Genomic DNA, 23905 nt, shown 5'->3' on the forward strand with positions numbered 1-23905 from the left:
TTAAAATATGTATCTCTTAGTGCAGCTCCCTCAGAGTGAGATTGGCAATCAGATGCTTTCTGTGCTACCCCTGCGAGCCCCCCAGCCACTCAGTGCAGCTGCGTGCTTGGGGCTGACAGGCAGTGGGGAGAGAGAAATGGGGAGAAGGTGCCCCAAACTCTGACACCTCCCTTCCACAGAGCTGCTGCAAACATGTTCCCCGGCTCAGTTGATGTAGGGTTATTTACCCTTCAGGAGGCTGGGAAAGGTAACAGCTTATTCTTGTCCAGAGAATGCTTCTCCCCTTGCTGAGTGTCCCAGCACTGAGGTCACCCCTGTGCAAGACCCCAGCCCTGCAGCAGGAGCAAAGGAACACCCACATCCAGCAGTCACCTGACACAGCAATCCCAAGTACTGAAGAGCTGGCAGGGCCTTAAGCAAGGGGCCTTGACCTTCTCATTTCCCTGCTCCCAAAACACACAAATGCAGGTTATTATTATAGGCGAAGTCCAGTGGAGTTTGATCCACATCGTCAACTCCCAACTCCTAAGCATCTTGGAAGAAGCTATTGCTGCTTTGATTTCAGTGAGAATTGACTGCCCTCAGCCCCATGGGCCACCCCAGAACATTGCTGGGAACACACAATAGCCACCCTGCAGTGAGGATGCAGAGACCTCAGCCGAATTCCCATCCTTATATACACACACAGGTCCCAAATTGATTGTGCAAAGGATAGATGGTGAGGGTGGAGACGGAATAAGCTTTAATTCTAACCTGAAACATTTACTGCCAAAGTCCATCGTTGGTTAGGAAACACCAATTTTGCTGAAGTCCTATTAGAATTGTGTTGTCCAACACTGACTGGAAGAGATAGAATCATATAATCATTGGAGTGGGAAGGGACCTTTGAAGACCATCTGATCCAATCCCTGCAATGCATATGGACAGCTACGGCTCCATCAGGTGCTGAGCCCCTCCAGTCTGATCTGGAGTATCTTCACAGATGGGACATCCACCACTGTGTCAGTGTCCTACTGCAAAAAACTTTTTCTTATATCCAATCTAAATGTCCCCTCATTGAGTCTGAAGCCATTTACCTTGTCCTACGAGACCCCACTCAAGAGTCTGTCCCCTTTTTTCTTATAGCTCCCTTTTAGATACTGAAAGTTCTACCCGCCAAGTCTGAACTACAAACAGGTAGAGCCACAGCAAGGTAAAAACAGCCCTAAATCCACTATATGGCATTTTTTAACCACTTTATTTGTGTGTGTGCGTTTCTAAAAACATTTTAACTAATGGACATTTCATAAACCGTAAAAACAAACCCAAAGCTCCTGCTCCCAAAACACAATCAATCCAGCTGGTCAGACAGCAGCAATGGTGCTGTGCAGGTAGGAGCTGTCTCTGTATCCTCCCACCAGGAGCCAGCAGGGCTCACAGCCCGTATGTCTGAGTGATGGAGAGGGGAAAAGTTTAAAGACCAGGGTGCTCTCCTCCTCCAGGGAGAGAAAAGGGGTGAATGAACTATTTGGACTGTGAATGAGATTTGGACGGAGATGTGACGTGGACTCACAGGATCGGACGCAGCCAATTCAGCAGGCTTTAGAGTGGCCCTGCAGGCTGCCTTGGTGCTGGGGACTGAAGCCAATCAAAATGCTCATCACCATACGGGACCAAATTCTCCTTAATGCTGCACTGGCTGGGTGCAGATGTGAGCAGTGGGTGCTGCTTAAAACCAGCTTGCTCACATGCAATGGTGACTGGGGGTGCTGACTCCTCCGGACGGGCAAGCCCAGCTTAAGGCACGATGGGGAGGAGAGGCAAGGCGGTGGGGTCCAACCCAGCCTCCAATGTCCCAGAGAATTGTGCCGTGTCAAATCAGTGACATGGAGCAGCACGCAGTCCTTCAGTTGCCCAGGTTCATGTCTGCACCGTGAATGAGCCAAACCAGACGGAAACAGACGGCAAGGAATCCAGTGCCCAGGAGATCCCCCAGGGCAGTGAGGTAGGGGATGGAGAAATTATCAGGATCCAACGCCTTCCTCCACATCAGGCGCACAATGAGGTCGGCCACATAGAGCAGGATTCCCACCTGGAGAGGCAACACAGGCACTAGTGTGAGTAACAAGAAAACAACGCACAGCCTCCGTCAGCTCACAGGCAAAATGTAGTAGCCATGGTCAAAATGACATGACCACAGCAACTGTGCCGGAGCTAATGAGCATCTCTAAGAGGTCTCCACCTCACCAGAGGATCAGTGTTTCTCTGCAGGACGGAGTTGCATCATGTGGGTATAGTTGGCTTTGGCATCCCTGCAAACCCTACTGGTTCATGCCCTTGGGCACTGCATTGCCCAGTATCACCCAGGGTGCCACAGCCCCCTGACAGCTGTCCTGGTGCGAGGACCACAAGTCAACTGTTCATCAGCATTGCATGGGCCAAAAACAGGAGTCTGTCAACACCAAAAACATCTCTCAAATGCACAGTTCTCACTTCCCATACCATGAATGCTCCTATTCACTCCAGCAGGAACAGGACTGCTGCAAAAATGCATGCAAACTCAAAGTATACATTTGTGGGCAGATTATTTTCTCCTCATCTTCCTTTTTTTTCCCATTAGAAATTCAGATCTCATCTACTTTGTTTTGCCTAATCTCAATAGACAACGGGAGTTTGAGGCAGTTTTTACATCAAAGTTATCCCAAGCAGCACTGACACGTTAAAAAGAGAAAAACATTTCTTTTTTTCATCTCAACAATTTCAAAATCTTTGCTGCAATTTCTTTTAATTCCTATTTAGCTCCTGATTCTGATAAACAGATGGAGGAAAAAAAAAATACTTAAAGATTAAAGACCGTCTAGTTAATTGAATTAAGAGTGGAGAGAGTAAGTTTGCACTCCACTTCTGCAGTCCCTCCATAGGAGATCACAACCGAATAGGAACCAAAGACAGAGGTGGCAGTTCTAAGGGAAAGGTGGGAGGAGAGACAGAGGGCGCAAATTAAATAAGCAGAATCACAGAAACTAAAGCAGGATAGAAACTAAAGGGTTTTATATAGTCCTCCTTACATTTGAGATCTACAATGTCATGTTTCGTTCCCAGTGACCACAGAGAAAACATTAATCTGTCTCTTCCTACAGAAACTCAGCAGTTTAAACAAAGGCTGTTACCAGATTTTTCCCAAGCCTCTCTTCTTTAGACCAGCTAACCCCACTCCATTCAATTCTGAGGTCATATTTTCTGGGCCTCTGATCTTTCTCTCTGGGCTTCTTCCAGTTGACCCAAACTTCCCCCTCTCATTCTTTCTGGTTGCATTTATAAATTCTAATGGAGAGAAAGAATGAACCAGGCTGAGCGCATTCTGGGTTCCCTGGGAGTCTTCCTGGGTCAGTGGCGTTGCTGGGATTCTGCTCTTTACTCTGTCATTTATTCAGCCTATTTTCACACTTGGCTTTGGTTGAGGAGTAACCTCAGTGAATAAAGAAAAGAATAAATATTTTCCTTTTCAACTACAGCTGTGGTGCTGGGCTTAGGGTTGTGCAAAGGTCAAGAAAAACTGATTGTTTACACATGCAAGGAATTTACCCGTGGACGCACAACTGTTTGTAAGGCAAAGCGAGAAGCCAGTTACCTCGCCCTGCAACCTAATGAATCACTGATTTAAAAGGGCAAACAAAGCCAGAGCCTCTGTGACTCTGTGACACATGCATTTCTGAATGAGACGGCAAAGTTTACAGAGCAGTGAAAACAGTGAAAGGGAACAGGCAGAACAAATTGGATAACTGTCCATTGCTGACCCAGAACCTTCGCTTTCAGAGAGCTTCCAAGGGCTGGGCTTTCCCTTCACTACTGACACATTTGGCCCTGTCCAGAGGGATCCCCGTGTCTTTACTGTGATCTGTAAAACTGGTTTCAAAATGAGCGAGGAAACCTGCTGGCTGGGGCTTATAGTCTCCCAATTGCTCCTTACTGGGATGACCAGTCACAGCCTAGGAATAACCGGGGCTTAGAAACTCGAGGAGTGAATATGGTTAAAAAGGTACAGCATACAGCAAAAGGTACCTTCTTGCTATGTTTCCCTGCTTAATGCAGCTCAGCTTATGATGGTAATTTGTTCCTCATCTTATCTCATCTCTAATCCCTCACTTAGAGGTAGTTGCACACCTATGGGAAAATGAGACCTTTGCAATTTGGGTGAAGTATTACTGGATATACAGAAGATAGAGATGCTACAGCCAAAATGAACGGAAGCGGGGTCATTGCTAGCTGCCTGTCTCAGCCTGTCCAGCTAAGAATGTTTTGTTTTCGTGGTATTTTTTGGATAGGAGCTTGGGGCTTACCTGCAGCAAAGCAGCAGTCAGATAAAACATCACAAAGGTGAAGGACAGAGATGTGTGGCCTCCTTGCAGCAGGTGGATGGTGTAGAGGAACACGAGGTGCCCTGGGACAACCAGGAGGAACAGGACTCGGGCTGACTTGGAATTCACCTCTGCAGAGAACAGACAAACTGTGATCGCAGCAGCTGCAGATGGTGGGAAGAGGACAGAACACAGCTGCGTGATGTAGTGGTGACAGGCAGAGTTGGGGCAGTCCCCTCCCACCAGACGCATTGCTAACGCCTTTGCAGCAATTTAGAGCATCTGCAGCATCAACCCAGCAGTTCTGTCTGTCACTGAAAACTGTGCGTGCTCCATGCTGATCCTCTCACTCTACATCTTTCACATACTCCTCTTCAGCAGCTCTCTGCCTCCCACTGATCCTGCTGTCTTACTGCAGCCCACTTCCCCAGTTTTTAGTCTGCTCCAGCAGTAACTCCCTACCTAGCAGGGAAAATCAAGGGGAACCTGAAATCTGAAAGGACAACAGACTGAAATCCACTTTTGCCAATGCTTAGGTTTATCAATTAGTGAAGATGGAGGAATTGTTGATTTTCAGCAAAGTTATGCTCTATTCGCTCCCCTTTCCACACTTAATGGCTCTAGGCTGGCCATGGGTAAAACAACCTTCTGTCAGATAACATTTGGGGATTCCTTTTCAATTACTTTAAGTGCTCCCTGAAAAGCAGTTTCTTACATGTTAGGGAGCAAGTATGGGTTGATGGTTAATGGTTGGACTTAATGACCTTAGAGGTCTTTTCCAACCTTAATGATTCCATGATTCTAAGTACACAGAAAAGCTTTCTTTCCAAGCTCCTACTGCACAGATGTTGCTCTCCAATCTGAGGATCTTCCCTGCAAGGGAGAAAGGGAGTTCTGCCTTTGAAACCCACCTAGTCCTTCTCCAACCAGGCTGGATAAAGGAGCTATCTGTGATGATGGGCCTTGAGACATGGACACCTAGGTTTCAAGGTCTACCTGATGAGAAGAATGTGGTGCATGGATTGGGCCAATTCTGCCTCATCTTGTATGGCAAAACTCCAGGCATGCTCCAGAAATGTAGGAATGTGGAAATACGGCTGGCCTGGATGGCGACCAGATTCCCTCCAACACCTATGAGGACAGAACAGAGTAAACCTGTAAACCACTTGTACTGCAGCAGAAAATCCAGCCTCAAACTTAGCTTAAGATGTGTCATTCACTTACAAACTCTCTGGGAACAGCAGTGAGAGAAGGGGAAAATCTGATCCCACTTGTCATGGTGATGCTGTGCTATTCACCTGGCAGGAACAGCTTTTAAAAATCAAGAAGGCTCCAGTGACCATCTCCTTCTGAATGCTTTATTGGAAACATTTTCCCTGGCTTCCCAGCACCAGCAGCAGATGCAACGTGGCTTCTGAAGATGATGCAATTGCACCTGGTTTGATGCAGTCTGTGAGCAACACCTGGGGAAAGCAGTGCAGGCAGTGGCAGCTGCCGCTCACGGTCACCTCTTGGATTTACTCAGCCAGAGAACCATTGTTGTTTAAAAGACAACAAACATGGAGAATGATTATGTGTCTGACTAAAGGCATCTGACGCACTTGTCAAATGAGAAGAAATCATACGAGAATGAATCAGAGCCCAAATATGTTAGGTAGTTAAAAGGCAATTAATTCCTTCCAGATTGATTAATTCCAGCAAACATGAAAATGCTGCTATATTTTTTCAGCAGAAAATAGAGGGTTGATGATCTGTGGAGCAAATCTCCACCACCCTGAGTGTGTGCAGGGTAGAAATGACACAGAAAATTAACAGTGAGCCAGATTCTACAGGCTTCTCACATTTTCCCTGCCTTGCAGAAGGAAATACCCCATTGTTAAACGTAAGATTGACCTGAGTGGAATTGAAGGACGGGAGCTTTCCTTCTTTGCAAGATTTCCCTGCACATGGAAAGCACAGAACTACCTGTACAAAAACACAGAGCACTACGTAACTGAGAGCAGCTCTGCCAAACGGTCCACCCAACCCCACACACTGGTGTCTGGGTCAGCCATTGTTCAGCAGAACTGCTGTTGACGTACTTTCTTAATCAAGCTCTTTGGCTAACCATGCTGGAAAGAGATTGTCAGCAAGGCGTCTGTCTTCATGCAGATCCAGAAGGTGACAGCTGGGTGACACCCTCTGACATTGCAAGGACACTGTGCTTTGGCAGTGGCACGAGGCTAAGCCTTCCCTAGGAATGTGGGTTTTCCCTGGAATGGGTCTACAAGAAACATTGTAATGGCAGAAAAACAGCCCAATGGATCCTCTGAGAGGCCAGGATCCCTGGTAGTTTATAGGTATGCATTCATGTGTGTATAAGAGAATTGTGAGGCTTCATACAAATATAAATATACACACCAAATATATTTATATATACATCATCTTGTATACATACACACACATATCTATAATCTTAATATATTAATCTTGATCAACAATCTGTAATGGCAATGATTGCACAGCTCAAATTGCTGAGTGGAGAGAGACATAGTAAATAGATTTATTGTGACATCTGTAGCAGGTATGATATTATGAAAGTGAAGGTGTCAGCACTGCTATCACAGATATCCATCAGATGCTGTTAATCTTTTCAACAGCTCTATCATTTTTCAGACCTGCCTGCTATTTTGCACCAGAGATGCTTCAAAATACAAATAAGTAGGGATGTAATGGGAACCAGTAGCTTCACTTGCACTGGTGATGGGAGAGGGACTTGAACACGGACCTCTGTGTAGGGGCAACAGTGGATAGCATAACCCTTGAGAAGAAGGGGGAGGAATAAATAAAGACATGCGTGTGTTTTATGATTATAATGTCCAACCTACCATTAATCACAGGTGTGAAAACTGCCATGCCTTCAAAGTTTGGGTCAGTTACAGTTTTGTCCAAGATGAGCCCACCAATGCTGTTAAAAAAAGGACAGGCAAAGAAGGTGGATCAGTTTCTTCCCCAGGGCAATTGCTATGCTGTGAAAACAGCACACTGAGGTGAGTTACTGCTTCCTCCCCATTGCCAGTGCTGGAACATTCCCTATAGCAGATATTTACTCCTTTTACATATGTTTTTACTGATAGATAGTCTTGCATTTTTTGTTCATGGCATAAGGAGATCAGGAGCCTCTCCTTGAGCAAAACCGATACTAGTCAGGTAAGCTTTATCATCCTTGCCAAACCTCTAGACTGATCTTAGCAGGGTTTTAAAACTCTCTCAGATCTCAGCTGGGTCTGAATGACATAGCATGGGGGGGGGGGAATGAACCAGTCTTCATTTACAGCTGGATAAAGATAAGGCTGAAGTCTGACTGTTTGTGATGGTCATCATCAAGCTTTTAGGTTTCCCGGCTGGAATACATGATATGTAAATGCATGAGAGCAATTTAAACTGATGACTCCCAGTCATCTGGGAGCTCCATACCTCCATTCTAACAGCCTGTTGGAGGGCCACCAATGGCTGAGAAGCACTGGATAAATAACTTCTGCTGTTCCCTCCAGTTTTCCTTTCTATGACTTTCTACACGAACACGGGATCTCCCTGCAGCCCACTCGTGTGAGTTTGGGGAAGCAGTGTGTTGCCTTACCTGCTGATGCTCATTGCAACAATGACAGGCTGCCATCCAGACTTCAGAACTTCAGCAAGGGAAGGACTTTGCTTGGCAATAGCAACCCAGAGAGGGATCATGATAATGAAGACGGCACAGATCAGAGGTGAAAGGTATTTCATATCTGGCAAGGAAAAGAGATCTTGAATCAAACACTCCTGGCTTCACAGGTTGCCAAAATCGTATTGAGTAAAGTCTGGAAGAAAGGCAGCAGGGCTCTGGCTCAGACTGAGAATTGTTAACAGAAAAATCACATGAACCAAGATGCCCCCCACATGACCACTTCACTACACCACAGAAATCCATAATTAACCTCTGAAACTACTGCTAGAGGATGTTATTTGAAAATCAGCAGGATTCAAAGCAAGCTATGTTTGAAGATGAGCAAGTCTCCAACCTCATCTCTAACTAAGCAAGACAAAAAGTTACAAGCTTTCTGGCTTCAGGGTACAATTCAAACAGCAGGGCGAGGAGAGATCTCTCCTGTGTGCAAGCTGTACCACATTTAAGACAGCTCATGCCTTCACCTAAAACAAGAACTAATAGATACCTTTGGTGATAAGCTAGCACTCACAGCAAGCAGCTGGCCTGCTTTATGGGGACAAATGCTCTCTTGAATGCAAAAGCCAATTAAGATCCAGAGTTTATTTCATTCTAGCTTACATATGTTTTCATTAGGAGCTTTTTCCATTCAGTAGGGCCATAACCTTGGAGTGACCTTTAGAAGCAAATAAATTAAAAAATAAATGTGTGCACAGCACTAAAAGAAAATAAACATGACTCAGAAGCATGAGAAACACCTTCAAGCAATGGGGATGATGCCAAACCTTTTGATATAAAAATGTTTCTTCAACAAAGCTCTCCATCTGGTCTCTGTGCCGAGGCCAACGCCAGCAGGCTGTAACACAGACTTTGCAGGTAATCTGGGAGACTGCAGGCTCTAAGCGTGCATTTTTTGAAACGACACAGCCAGGGCCTTGGGCTACCTGAGCAGCATTGATTTGATGATATCTTCCCCAGATCAAGGGCTCTTACATAAAGAGATGTGCTCTTTAAATGTGGCTTTAGTCAGCGCTGAAATGCAACCACTTCTGGCCGCTGTCTTGTCAGTGCACTTACACACCTGGAGTCATTTAGGATGGATGGGTTGTAGGACATTTAGCTGCTGTGCTGGGTCTCCTACCCCACTCTTGTTGTTTGGAGTAATTAATTACTACACACTGGGGAGGGAAATGGATTTATTCAACTACCAACAATGCTGCCTTCCTTCTACCTGCCTCCTTTCCTACTCTCAACAGCCAGGTGTCTGCATGCACTGTATTACTCGTATCAAGAGGCTGAAACTATTTAAATTACTCTGAAAACATCACAGATGCTTCTCTGGTTACAGTCACAGAGGTTATCGTGTTGTTCTGCCATGTGCTCCCTGGGAGATATTATCAGAAGCACAGCGATGGAAAGACAAATTAACCTCATGGGGCAGCGTGATGGCATCATGGAAAAACCCTAATAAAAAAAGTGCACCTCTGAAGCTCAAGGAGAGCTGGGTAGAAGTGATCCATGGGCCTCTCCCTGCAATGTGTGCTCCCTCACTCAGTGGCACATGGAAGGAGTTATGCAAACTGGGAACAGCTGCTGTGCTGCTTCTGCTCAGAGGCTGAAGCAACAGTTTAGATTTCAAATGGTATCAAGCTTGCTGGATCTTTTTATTTTCCTGTTCCTCTTCTAGGTTATGCTCATGGTAAATAGCTGAGCACTTCACAAGCACATATCACCAAGCTGCAACATGTTTTGAGCTTTTCAGCAACAACAGGTGCCCAAGCCTCTGCCAACTATCAGCACAGCCAACCTCACAGCCACGACTCCTGTAGAGTCCTGGGAGCACGACACACGATCTCCCCAACTCCAACATGATTTTACCTCATTCACCCATGACTCCCCACATAAGATAGGAAAATATTCTTACAAGTACCAAGACCCTGAAGCAGCTTTGTGAGGAAGGGCTTGCTACAAGCCACGCAGAAAGCAGTTATGCTGGACTTGTGACAGATGCAGGAAAAGTCAATGTCACATGTCAACCTCCTGCTCTAAAGCAATACAATAAGTGTTGGTCACATCTTTGAGAATTCCCAGTTCTGTCTCTTCGTCTCTGCCTTCCTGTTTGCAACTGAAAGAGTGCCTTGAAAAAATATTTGTGGTCATTTTCTCACCTCTGTGGCATAAGAACCTTAACTCTGAAACATTCCAGAAATGGTGAAGTACCCTCCAATAATTCAATAAGGACTCAGTACCTATGTACTTGAAGAGCGTACTGCTGATTCCTGCCAGCAGGGAAAGGGTTATCAGGTCTCCAAGGCTTGCTGCTATGGGTGTGGCGATGTTGTCTGGGTTGATCCCAACTTTCCTGGCTCCGATGATCACGCCAATCATCACCAGACCTAAAGAAGACATAGAGCAGGCATCAGAGGGAGCAACCTGCTGTCTTTCACCTTGGAACTGCTATTCGGCTCCTAGAGGGACGTGGGGTTTGGAAAAAGCAAGCAGCAGATTGCCCATAGTCGTACTGAGCAGCTATAGCCAGGAATTCATCTTCTTGCTTTCACCAGTCTGAAGGGCATCACTCTGCCCTTATGAAGTTCACCAAAGGCCCACAGGCACACAGGCAAATTCCAGGGATCAAAGGAGATACTAGCAGGCAGCCCAAATGCAGCAGCTCCCCTCCTGAGCAGCCTAATCTCTGCTGCCTTGAAGCAGGACCAGGCATGAAGCACACTCATAGATAAGCACACAGCAGGCACGCAGCAGTCTCCTGGTGCCATCTCCTGCTCAGGATTCCACAGCACAAATATATTTTCCTTATTAGACCATCATTTCGGAGAGTTTCAACCATACCACCAAAGAGAAGCAAGCTTTTTTAAGTTAGGAAAAGCCTGACTCAGCCTTTCAGACCAGTCATCAGACTGAGCCCCCACAGCCCAGAGCCTCTGGTGCACAGAATGCTTATGTTGGAGAAGATCTTAAAGATCATTCAGTTCCAACCCCTTGTCGTGGGCTGGTTGCCACCCCCACATCAGGCTGCCCAGGGCCCCATTCCAACCTGGCCTTGAACGCCTCCATCCCTCCCTGGCCACAGACCCACCAGCTTCCCATCACACACACCCACACTGTGACCAAGTCCAGAGAGCAGACAAATGCTGGCTGTTTTTAACGACTGCTTCATGCAGTGTTCCTCGTTAAAAGCATCTACAATCACCCTTTGACTCCCTCTCCAGGACATGCACTTGCTCTAATTTGTCCTTTTCCTCGGAAAACGCATGGTACCCAACCCGCCAGTTCCCCCCATTCAGAGTGTCATGCTGCCCTCACATGGCAGACCCACAAATGATCTTCAACGATCAGAGCAGCTCCTCCCCATCCAGCCCACCCTACAGGCAGGGTCAGCCAGGGTTCAGGGGCCGCCACAACCCTCTGCTGTCCATCCTGAGCATGGTCTGGAGCTGTTTGCTAGCAAACGGACTCAATATTCAGCTCTGTGCACGGCATCAGTGTATCCCCCCTCTGGAAAAGCACAGTGCAGATGGCTAACGTGCCACTAAAGCCAAACTGAGACAGCATGTGCATGTGAATTCACCCACCCACAGAATCATTAAGGTTAGAAAGGACCTCCAAGATCATCCAGTCCAACCATCCTCCTACCACCAATATTGCCCACTGAACCACGTCCCTCAGTGCCATGTCCACACGGATCCTGAACAGCTCCAAGACAGTGACTCCATCATTCCCTGAGCAGCCTGTTCCAATACCTCACTATACTTCTGGATAAGTAATATCCAACCTGAACCTCCCCGGTGCAACTTGAGGCCATTCCCTCTTGTTCTATTGCTGTTAACCAGGAGAAGAGCCCAACCCCCAACTTGCCACAACATATTTATATACACATATCATGTTTTTGTGCATATCAGGTAACACTGCTGCTGTGGAGGTCAAGGGCCCAGCAAATAGATCCCAGGAGATGAGAAGCGAGGACAGGGTGCAGAACAATTAAAAGCAATGGGCAGGGGACTAATGCTCCACACACACCTCATCCCCATGCTAGACAGAACTCAGATTGCAGTTGAGCCAGCAGGACAGATGGGACAGATTTTCTGCACCATGTTGGATCTGAGAAACCAAAATGACTCACCGAGGGAAAGTGCAGCGATGAAGGCTGTGGTCACACTGCTGGCACACAGCACGGCTGCCTGGCTCAGCTCCACAGAGCCCTTGGAGATGGCTCCCAGGATGACAGCAGCAACGGCAGCCAGGAGTCCCACCACCGTGGCCTGGACCTGCAGGCCAAAGAACAAGTGGTGAGCAGGTGAGCAATCAGCTGTATCTGCTGCCCATCTCTGTGCAACCGCAGTGTTTCTGCACAGCAAGGAAGGCACACAAAATCTTGCAGAAATGCTGATTGCTTGTGTATTTAAGCAGCATCCCTGTGAGGCTCTGCTACAGTCAGAAAGAATCCTGACGAAGTTTGGAGAAAAACGGTGCAGGACTGTAAAGGGCAGATAACACCTCAGCAAAGGACACCGAGTCCATCAGCAGAGGAATAGCTCTGGTCAGCACAGAAATGGGCTCCTCATCAACACAGCACTCCCAGCAAGCTGAAAGCTGTGGAAGGAGATAAGGGAAAGCACACAGACACATGCTGCAAGCACTCTAGCCTTCCACGTGAAACGTTCTGGGCTGGTTGCTGGATTGCAACAAGCAGAAAGAGCTCGGTTCTCTCATCTCTCCCCTCCTGCCCAAGGCTGACTCCCAAACACTGCCTGGAAATGACAGGCTTTATCCAGGGGTGGCTGTGAAACAGGGACTGTGCTGCAGCTCTCCCTGCAAAAGGAGGTTTTTCATTATTCCAGTTTGTCCACAAAGGCAATGAACGTCTGGATCTGTTTTGCCTCTGAATCACAAGCTCTAGGGATATTCAGAGTTTTATTGGAGGCCAAGTCCCAGGCTCTGCTAGGCTCTGTTGAGAATATCTGCCCCAAATCAACAGATCTGGACCCAGAACTGATGGGAATAGATGCTGTCAGACCATGACACAACAATCAAAAAAGGCTTTCTTCCTCTCCCAGCTTTAGTGACTCACCTGGATAAGGGCTAAATTGCAGGTGGCCATTTTCCACTGCTTCTGAGCATCATCCATCTGTCCAGTATTAGCCTAGGAGTCAAGAGAGACACTCTGAAAACCTGTACCCCTGGGGTACAGGTGGCTGTTGACAGCGGTTTCTTCCTGTTCAGGTCACTAGCTGCAGAAAAGTAACCAAATCCCAAAGCTGACAATGGCAGATCTCTGGCTCTATCCCATTTATGTGTCACAAGGATCCAGATATCAGCAACTGGCCACACAGGGATTAATTCACCTTCAAAACAGACAGAAATTCTACGCTCCATTTACAAAATGAGGGCAAATGTATTATTTTAATACTCACAGATCACTGGTTTCTACTTTGCAAACATTGACTTGTCTCATACACAATGGGTTACATAAAAGCAGCACCTCCTGATGACTGCTCTCCCTCCCCAGCCACCACCACCACCCACCACCTTGTGAGCACTCACAGCAGTAGAGAGCCTGGATGCCAGTGTCATCTCAAGATTACCCTTCAGGCCAACCAAGGCAGGAACCAGGATAAAAACTTCTGTAATCGTCCGAAACACCTCCCAGTGCTAGAAAGGGAGAAAGGGATAGAAACAATCTCAGTTATGCAGACAACTTCAGTGCTGTTTCAACGGGGAGTGGGTTCCCCTCTCACTGCACGCCCTGTAGGTGTCTGCTCTGCACACCTGGGCAGATGTTGCATTTTGGGAATGAAAGAAGCAATTTTTAGTGTTCTTTCTGATCTCATGCATGGTCGTCATGTCTCCTGATAGGGTAGGAAACTTCTTCCTGGGGGAAGCAGCAGATTTTGGAAAGCCACGCATTTAAAAAGTGTCTTTGTAATATTAGCCAGGAACAACATGAAAAATAATGAAGGGTGACAAGCCAAACAAAATACAGCAGCCCTCCATCCTTTGTACTGACACGAGATTCACTAGTAATGCACGTTGCTATCCAGGTTCATGAGAATAAACACAGATCTGGAAATGATCTGATGGCAAGAAGCCGTGTCTGCCTTTCCTTACCAAATCTCTCACTAAGCATCTAAGGCCGCTGGTGGGAGTGAAAGTCTTTTTTGCAGTTCCTCTCCACTGGCAGTTCCTAAATCTTCCTGTTACATGCACGCTCTCAGCATAGCTGGAAAAAGGATTTTGAATTAAGATATCCTATAATCCCAAACCGTTGGATAATCATTGCTTCTCTGAAGCTGAACTATACAAACTCCTGAATCAGCTGCAACACCAGAGACGATCAGAAGCCTTAAGAAATTCTTCTGACTAACATACATCTTCTCTAGCACATCTACCGTGCAGTGCCTTTCAGTAGAGCTCATTTACTCCCTGTGCATTCAAGGATGTTGCAAAGTCACACTGCTGCCAAAGAGGCTCACATTGGGATGGGACTGCAGAACAAAGCAGCTCACTGTGGAGCAAAACCAACCAGTCCAACATCTAAGACAGAGATATGTACAAGAGAAAAAGAGCAGCTGCATTGATTTAGACTGAACACCCACCTGATCTATCCTTATCTCCAACAGCAGTCAAATTCAGACGTACAAGACATCTGATCTGCTGAGCATCCTGAGCTGGGGGGCTTCTGTGCCATTAGCAGCACTAGAAGGATTGCTGCATTGAGTGTTGTAGTCAAGTGGTATGGTGGTGATGGGCTGATGGATGCACTCAATGATCTTGGTGGTCTTTCCAACCTCAATTCTATGATTCTATGATTTCTCTTTCAGGTACTCATCTAATCCCACCCCTCCAGCCCCTATGTTATCCTGTAGCTTAGCTACACATTATGCAAAAGATCACATCCTTTCATCCATTCTGGATTTGTCACTGGCTGGTTTCATACAAAGATACTGAATTCTGACACAAGGACAAATAATGCCAACAACAGATCTCAGTTCACCTTTTTCACATCCCTTCCCACCCCTGGAGGTGGGACAGACCCAACAGATGTCAACACATTCCCCCCATCAGGCTGTTGAGAAATGTACTCAGGGCATAAGGACGTGCAGTGTTTTGCTTGGACTGTGCCAGGGGAAGATGTGGGAAGCAGTGGTGTGGCTGCCTGCTGGGAACACTTAATATCCTTCGAGTCAATAGGAATGAAAGAGGGGCTGAGCCAGTCCTAAACATGTGGTGCAAGACAGCCCTCAGGGGTGCAGATAAGAGGCCGAACATTGTTACAGATACACATTTCCTGGCAGTGGTGACCTGGAAAGTAGCATTTCAAAACATGAAAAGTAAATAATAGACAATACAACAAGAGATACTTTACCTGACACTTTGGTTTAAATTTCTTAACATGGTACTTGAATACCTGAGAAAAGGGGTGGACATCTCTTAAAGACACAAAACCCCCTCACCCCTATCTCTTTCATTAGGAATAAAGAAAGATCTAAACACATCTTTGACATTCTTGAAAGAAAGGAGAGCAAACAGCTCACAGCCACAATGCAAAAAAGCCCGATCACTTAAAATACACAAACATGCGGGACATCTGATGTATGTTCCGCACATAAAAAAAGATACATAAATAAGAAAGACACAAACTCAACTCTTTGTATTTTATGCACAGGTCACTTTTGGGCAACATGACTTCATCGTATTAATGTAAGCTCCAGTCTTTGTGTTAATGATGACTTGAGACAAGGAAAATTCATCGCAACAGAAGGCTTACCATCTGAGGTATGGTTTTTTGGGATGCTGCCTTACATATAGTTACACTGAAAGGCCTTGAACAACTAATAAAAAAAGCATATAACAGTACTAATTACAAAAAAAAAAAAGCTGGTTTAATTGTTTCCATTTTAGTCTCATTAGTGACTCACTAAGTGCCTGAGGACATATTAATGATGATTTATACCACAGTAGCCAGGACTGCTTTGTGTTAGAGACTGCAGAAATGCAGGATGAGCAGCAGGTCCCCATGCCATCGCTGTGCAGGGCTGATAGGAGGAGCAGTGATGTGGCACAGTGTCTGTCCTTGTGCTGCCCTCAGTCCCAGCTATGCTCTGTTACCTTTCCTGGGGCACCCATCCTCTCACAGCAGTAGCAATGAAAGCTCATAGGTTTGCCATCGCCCTGAACAACCTAACAGAAACAGCAAAAGATCCTGGATTGTAAAATGCAAGCGAGGGCTTTAATCAACAGAGAATAGGGATGTCTTATGCCTGTGATTTCAGTTTGGACTGCATCCCAAGGCAGTGGAAGGGAAGAATGAAATGGAAACTTTCTCCTGGATTGTCTGGTTTGAAATCTAGTTGTCCAACTTCAACCAGACTCCTCACCTGAGAAACAGCAAATGGCCATTGCTTTGGGCATGGTTTTGTTACGGTGTGGTAGACCCAGATCCAAGCTTTGGTGTCTCTTGATTTGACAGATCAGAAATTGGTTAATTCCTGTAACATTTGATGGACACAGATAAGTGCTTTCCACTTGGCTCTACTGCTTGTAACAGTCTGCAAATGATGGAGCTAGTCTGACTCCCAGCACAGATCCACTATATCTCTGAGTAACAAAACAAGGGCAGCACCATCAAACTCACACGTACGCATGAGATACCATCTTTGAGCTTGCCCACAGACATGGTGTTTTCTAAGAATATTTTGGAGTGACTGCACACAGTGCAAAGCGTCCCTCCATCAGATCATCCCCTGGAAAATGGGCAGATCACAAACTCCTGCACTCACTGCCATCTGCAGAGTGATGCTGTGACTCTTAGAGCACTAGCTCCCTCCTCTGGGAGCTGAATCCATCGACTGATGGCTTCTATTTAATCATAATTGGAAACATCTTCACCAGAAAAATACACTTACTATTATCGTGCCTCCTGCATGACCCCATTTCTAAGAGTCTAGCAAGCAAATACACAAAGCAGATTGCTCCCTGGTATTTTAAAAGAACATGTATAATGTAGGAATACAAGGCTTATGTTTTCCATCAGTTCGGATACAGTCACAACTTTAACAGAGCACACTTCTCAGCAAGTGCATTGGATTTCTCTTAACAAAGACCTATTCACCTGTCAAGGGTATGGAGCAGCTTTGTACTACATCTTTTTCCTTCCCTGAGATACCTGGCCAAAGATAACTGCTAACAATTAACATCTTGGGAAGTTGGAGAACTTCTGTAATGCTGCAAGACAGGTCTGTGCCTAAGCACTGCACAACAAGGTGGAGATGACAAACACAGCATAGCAACAGCTGTGCCACTCCAGTTAACCCTTCTTTGATATTCCTCATATTCTCCTTTATTCAACTTCATTTCTTCCAGTGCAAGAAAGAACATCAAGGTATTGTCTTTCCAAACACCCCCGTGTCCATATTTAGCTCCTGCTGTGGTACTAATGCCAGAGAATCCAATGTACTCCAGTGAACTCAGACTGCAGGATATATCCTTGGGAAGCTCTGCCAGCCTTTTGATTTGCAAATCCACTGGCATTTGATGCCCAAAGTAGATCAGATTTTGCATTTCTATTTGTGCCACTGGTACAAAGAGAAGATGGATGAGATAGATTCTGGTCGTGGGCACAGCGATGTAAATTCAGCACATCTCCTTGGAAGTCAATGTAAGTGGCCCCAAATTTACACCCACCTCACAACGTGGCCAAGAAGCACTCTGTTTGCAGGCAACGCTTATCTCTTTATGCCGGCATGCCTGTCATCCCAGTATCTAAATACCTCCTAGACCAAAGATTACATTAGGTTGTTTGCAAAGAACTGGAAGCAGAAACTTGCCCATAAACGAGGTAGTTAATAACAACCCTGACCTAGATCTCCGTATCAGCCGCTTTTGCGGGAAAGAATATCACCCAACAGGGGCATTGGCTATAGGCTGATCAGTCATCACTGAAGGGTTTAGCTGGGCACAGTCAGTGAGCACCCAACCTAAAAGCAGACCAGCTGAATGCTACTGTCCCACTTCACAAGTTGCCCATGGACTGACCTAGTAGGATATCAGACAGCATCCCTCTAGCACAGAACAAGCCTACTGGGCTGACTGGCTGCCAGGACCATACGCATTAAAAACAAACCAGCACAAATACTCAAGGTAGCCCACCCCTCTCTACTGAAGCTGCCTAACCACATGTACCTACTTGGACAACATCCATCAAGAGCCCAGCAGCTACCATGCCCAAGCCAGCCAGAAGGAAGGGCACGAAAATCTGGGAGGCAATGGAGAACGACGTCTCTGGGAGAAATCCACTGGCTGACCTGGTTAGCTTGCAGGTGAAACCTCTCAGTTTCTGGCCATGAAAGCACAGCTCCAGTTCTAACTGGGTGACCACCATGGTCAGCCGCTGCTACCCCATGCTCAGCAGGGCAAATGGGGGAGATCAGGACATCACATGGATCTTCCTGGTCACTCGCTCTGGAGTCAAAAGCAATGTTTTTCCTCAAGCTCCAACAACGATGCCAAACTGTTTTATCTTCTCCTCCTCCTAGGAGCACGTCCCGAGGGTTGCAGCAAAGGTATCCTCCAAAATTGGTTCAGCTGGGCTGAGCCCAGGTGGCAGCAAACTCGATGGCCACTATTTCTCTGAGTTATATCCAGGGGGGAATTATAAAAGATAAAAGAAGATCGCAGAGATGTCTGTGGACGAATAGAAACGAGCCCACACCCCATTCAGCTCCCACCACCTCGGTAAAAAACCAGTAAGACCTGCTCAGGCTACAGCACTGAAAGAGTGACAGGTCATGCAAGAATCCTTCAGCGTGCTCAAACGCACCAGTGTCCTTTCTCCTCAGGTTACATTTCTTGTCAGCCTGCAGCTCGCCTTTGATACGACAGCTTAATATACAAACCCACTGCAAACCGTCCCTGCTTCCCTCACTCCCACCACAAGCGACGTTGAACTTTTCTCGCTGTCCCAGTGCCGAAGAGGTGGGGAGTTAACAACCAGATCCGTTTTGCTCTCCGCCAAGGTGAAGGAAGGTCAAGGAAAACACCAGTCCACATTTCTCCTGGGCTGACAACATCACACAGGTCCCATCTGCAGGTGAGTGGCACAGCTGAGCAGACTGGAGAGGGGATCTGTCCTTCCAGACCCCGTCCTCCCTCATCCCCTCTGCCTCTCAGCAGGATGAAACGATCGTGCTGTGCCAGCTGTACCTCTGAATGACTGGCTTTCAAGGGAGAAAAAAAAAATCCAGAGAACCAGCCAATAAGCTTCAAAAGCGAACACCCTTATCTGCTGTCATCACTTCAACTTTCTGCTAGTTTGCAAAGGCCAAGATAAGAGTCATAGCTAGAGCTTATTTAAGGTAGCTCTGTAATCTCACTGCTCCACAGGCAAGGCAGAGAAAGGGCGCGCTTTTCCGGAGCATGCTGTGAGCAGGACTCCCTTCCCGTCCTACAGCACAACACTCCTATTCTGCATGCTCCCAGGAAGATATTGTCATCGAGGGGGGGGGTCTCATCCCACAGTCTCTGTGGTTGTACAGCTGACACAAGCCCAAGCACCAGAGCTGCACCACAGCCACATATGGCCAAGGAATTTGTATCCTGCTCAATGACAACTGAAGTGAACACTGCAACTCGAAGTCAAGCACGAGGGGAAAGTCAGGGTGCTCCTTTCTAGCAATTAATTTGGGCAAGCTAACTGGATCACAAGGTCAGAAAGCACAACTTAGAATGTAAGGGTACAGATCAGTTTAGCAGAATGGCAACTAAGCTTTTTCACTATTCAAGCGTAGGTTCAAACCCAGCCATGCCCTACTGAAAGCAAACAAGTGAAAGCATGTGTCCATGATCAAGTTTCTCAGGCCAGTTCAAATTCAATGTTTAAATTGCACTGCCTTACTGACACATTTTGTGTTAATTATCCCCTTCCCTGATGCTCTACAAAGAGATGTAAAAGATCAATGACTCATGGACTCTGCCCCACGCCAGGGTCCCCAGAGCTAAGTACATTAGCAGGGTTGGACAGAGCAAAGCACACTTCTGCCTTGTAGATAAACCAGGAACTAAGGATACCCTCAGGCACTGGGATGTTTCTTCTGGTCTGATGTGACAAACCAATGCACCAAGCCTACGGACTGGGATGGCACAGCAGGGTGGGAAACAGAAGCCACAAATGGAAACTCTGGTAGGATTTTGAGACAGTCCCAAATGTCTACCCCATACCTCACTAGCTTGGCGAGTGTGTGCACCTCTTCCACCTAACAATAGTCTGGTGAGCTGAAAGCTAACACAGGGAGTATACTTCAGCTAATCTAACTGAAAAAAGTCCACAATAGCTGGAAGAGGGAGGTTAATAAAAATCCGGTAGCAACCACATGAGACCTGATCCCTTTATGCCAGCCAGGAACTTGGAAGCAAAGGCACGAAGGCTCAGATCTGGTTAGAAACTGGAGACTTTAAGGAAGTGAAGAATAAAAGACAAGCTCTGGGCAGCAGCCATGGGTTTCCAAAGGTCTGATAACACACATAACTTATGTCACCATATCTGCCAACTGGATTGGCTGAGAGGCAGAAACGTTAATGCTAAGGAAATATCAATGAGACCAAATGAGTCAAACGACATTATAAACCACAACCTGTTCCAAAGCTTCAATATGGCAGGGTTTATGAGTTTATCACGCTTCGGCTCTCTGTTTCTAAGCAAGCACCATAAAAAGCCTTCGACCGATGAATCAGTGTACAGAAAGGTAATTGGTTCAGGTGACCTGTGCCTGTACGCTGCATCATTTCATTACGCATTTAAGGAATCTCTGCTAAAGTCCCACGCCATTATTGCCAGGAAGGAGATGTATCACATTTCCTGGCAAGGAGATGCACAGTGCCTGAGAAGTGCATTGCAAAGCAGCCGGAAAGAGATTACAACCAGTTGGGGAAAAAGTGCTCCTTGTGGCTGCACCACACTTCATAGCAAACCCTGGGGATGTGCTCTGCTGCCCTTCTCTGCAGATAAATACCTCACCAGCCCAACCTTGAGGAACCAGCCAACAGATAGCTTCAGAGCAGCCAAAGCAGAAACAGACTCATCGGTGGGGACCTCATCCTATCCCATGTCTCCATATGCTGTGGCAGTGCAAAAAAAAGGCACAGAAAAGGCTTTGATTCCCTGATGAGACACATCCAAGTCCGTACTTATCCATGGAAAGTCACTGTGCTAACTGCCAAAGGCCTATTTTTCTAATGTGATGTTGTATGGTTTGATTTCCTATGCTCTATGAACTAAAATGAAGCTTCCTTGTGAGCTCTTTATTTGCATAAAACAGAAACCAGATTTTTGTGGTTTCAGAGGAATAAGAGGTTTGTTTCACATTCTGTTTAAATTAGTGGTGCAGCCCTTCCCAAGAAAAAAAAAAAAAACCAACAAAAACACTCTAAAGGAAGAAAACTCTTCCAACATCACAAATCCATCTGCAGTTTCTCACTGCAATCTCATGATGGGAGGTAATGTGCACTTAGTGTCAAAAATCCATAAGGCATGAGCGAGTCCAACCACTCTGAAAAGTAAAAATGAAAGTCACAGACCCGTGCAAGACAAGCAGCTGCTCAAGGCTCAAAATTCTCAGAACAGTCATAGACTGATAGTCGTAGAATCACTAAGGTTGGAAAAGACCACTAAGATCATCTAGTCCAAACATTAACCCACCACCACCATGCTTACTTTGTTTAAGGAGGCCAAAGGTCTGCCGCTTGGTTCTCGACTTGCCCTGGTGTTCTCCGGAGTCGAAGTCTGCTGGGTATTGAGCTCATGCTAAGGTCAGTTGAGGGCACTGTGTCACCATCCTTAAGCCTCTACAACTCCTCTAGCTTAGGGAGACCAGTCCTGGGCTAATAGCAAAAGAACACTGCTCCAGATTTGTGAAAGTTGTCAGTACAAGCGCAGCAGTTTCAGTATCACTGCATTTGATAGCTCAGGGCAGCCTGACCCAGCAGCTCACTGGTTAGATAACACGCTAACAAAAGTTAGCAAAAGGCACGCGGCACTCAGAATTACCTACAGCACAAGGGCAATTTATAATCTAGGTATTAACTGCAGTTGTAAATTGTCTATAATCCGGTGTTCATTGCTGCTATAAAGCTCTGCATTGCTTTGCCACGGGAGGCAAGGTCTGCTCCCAACTGTCACACACTCTTCACTTACTATCCCCAGAGCAAATCCTTACCTGCCCCACGCCAGGTGCATCAAATCAGCTCCCATCCCTTACCTGAACATAATCCAACACCATGCCTGCCAGGACCATGCCAAGCCCAGCCAGGAGGTAAGGCAGCAGCACCTGCAGGCAGATCGCACCGGCTGACTCTTCCCGTGATTTTGCCATGGACACTTTCTCCTCAGCCAACAGCTTCTGCTGGGCAGGCAGAGAGACATCCTCTGCTTCCTGACTGCCAAGCCGGCTCTCTCTGTGTTTACCCTTGCCCTTTGCCTTGTGCCTGGGGCGCTCTCCATTCCTGGTTCTGCCCTCTTTTTTCCTCTGTCGAGCTTCCTCACCTTTCATGGTGCCTTTCTTGAATCAAGGAATTTTTCTGAAAAACAAAGTCAGAACTCATGAGATGATGAAAGAAGGAGCAGGATGAATCAGGCACTGGAAACTCCCAGTATTTTATCCAGTCCACTAACCTCAAGGCAAATCACCACCTACTCCCAACATCCTAGATGCTCTACTGACTCAGATGCTAGCACTTATTTTTTACCTTCAAACCAAACCTAGAAAAGGACCTCAAAGACCATTTTGTTCCAACTCCCTGCCATGGATTGGTTGCCTCCCATGGGATTAGGCTACTCAGGGCCCCATCCAGCCTGGCCTTGAACACCTCCAGGGATGGCGCCTCCACAGCTTCTCCAGGCAACGTCTTCCAGTGCTTCACCATCCTCTGAGTGAAAAATCTTCCCCTAACATCTAACCTAAACCATTTCCCCTTGTCCTGTCGCTATTTCATTCCTCTACAATCTCTCCTTCTATAACCACATCTCTCTTCCCAGGCCTGCACTCACAGCAGAGTGCTGGTTGGGCATCCTGCCTCCCACACTGGGAATAACCAGAAAGCTGTGAAGGGTGCTGCGGGTACCCTGTGTTCTGGGCCCACCAGATCTCGTGCTGGGGGTGATGAGGACCAAGGGGCTCAACAGAACCCAACTCTTTTTAGTATCTGATTTCTGGAGATGATCTTGGAGAACATCATATCCTGATCATTCTGCAGTACAGATAAGGGTATAATCCACGTGTAGTGTAACACAGCTAGCTGCCAATCACTCCTCAATAATAAGTTAGAATCATGGAATTGTTTGAGTTGGAAGGGACTCATAAAAGCTAGTCCATCTCCCCTGCAATGCACAGGGACCCCGTCAGCTCCATCAGGTGCTCAGAGCCCATCCAGCCTGACCTCGGCTGTCTGCAGAGATGGAACACCACCCAACCACCTCTCTGGGCAGCCTGTGCCAGTGCCTCATTGCCCGTACTGCAAAAAACTTTCTCTCATACCCAATCTAAATCTCCCTCCTTTTAGTTTGAAACAAGTTTCCCTTGTCCTATCAGGCTAATTCTTCTATCTTCTGTCCAATCTGAATACTTTTGTTCCCTCTTGCACCGTTTTTTTTTGACATACATGGAGGTACTATGAGACTCACCTACCTACACACAATCTGCCCAGACTCCATAGCATCCTCTAAGAAAATACAAACATGCCAAATCGTTATCAGTCCCCCTTCTCCTGTCCTTATATCTCATTTCTTGCTATAACTCAGCTACCCTTGCCTACCCCACTAAAGGCACAGGCACTGCCCCAAATCTTTCCCCATCACTTCTCCCATCACCCGTTCAGA

The 23905-nt window shown here is 46.6% G+C and overlaps 1 protein-coding gene across 4 annotated transcripts; it reads right to left on the reverse strand.

Annotated features, from left to right (window-relative positions):
• Positions 1-1218: 1218 nt before the first annotated feature.
• Positions 1219-22595, reverse strand: SLC41A3 (solute carrier family 41 member 3). 4 transcript variants are annotated; one of them, XM_010718546.2, is made up of 10 exons: positions 22290-22595; positions 13582-13689; positions 13109-13180; positions 12161-12305; positions 10269-10415; positions 7957-8101; positions 7205-7284; positions 5334-5468; positions 4320-4468; positions 1219-2071 (listed from the first exon to the last, which is right to left on the reverse strand). In XM_010718546.2, the coding sequence occupies exons 1-10, from the start codon at positions 22578-22580 to the stop codon at positions 1886-1888; spliced, it is 1458 nt and encodes a 485-aa protein (XP_010716848.1). In that variant the 5' UTR covers positions 22581-22595; the 3' UTR covers positions 1219-1885. The 4 variants fall into 4 exon arrangements, with proteins under 4 accessions (XP_010716848.1, XP_019475672.1, XP_019475671.1 ...); XM_019620127.2 differs by lacking the exon at positions 22290-22595 and adding an exon at positions 21746-21950 and having other exon boundaries at positions 4320-4501; XM_019620126.2 differs by lacking the exon at positions 22290-22595 and adding an exon at positions 18224-19252 and having other exon boundaries at positions 4320-4501.
• Between the last annotated feature and the right edge of the window lie 1310 nt (positions 22596-23905).

The sequence above is a fragment of the Meleagris gallopavo genome, chromosome 14 (assembly GCF_000146605.3).
Source record: "Meleagris gallopavo isolate NT-WF06-2002-E0010 breed Aviagen turkey brand Nicholas breeding stock chromosome 14, Turkey_5.1, whole genome shotgun sequence".
In the NCBI taxonomy this organism is placed as follows: Eukaryota; Metazoa; Chordata; class Aves; order Galliformes; family Phasianidae; genus Meleagris; species Meleagris gallopavo.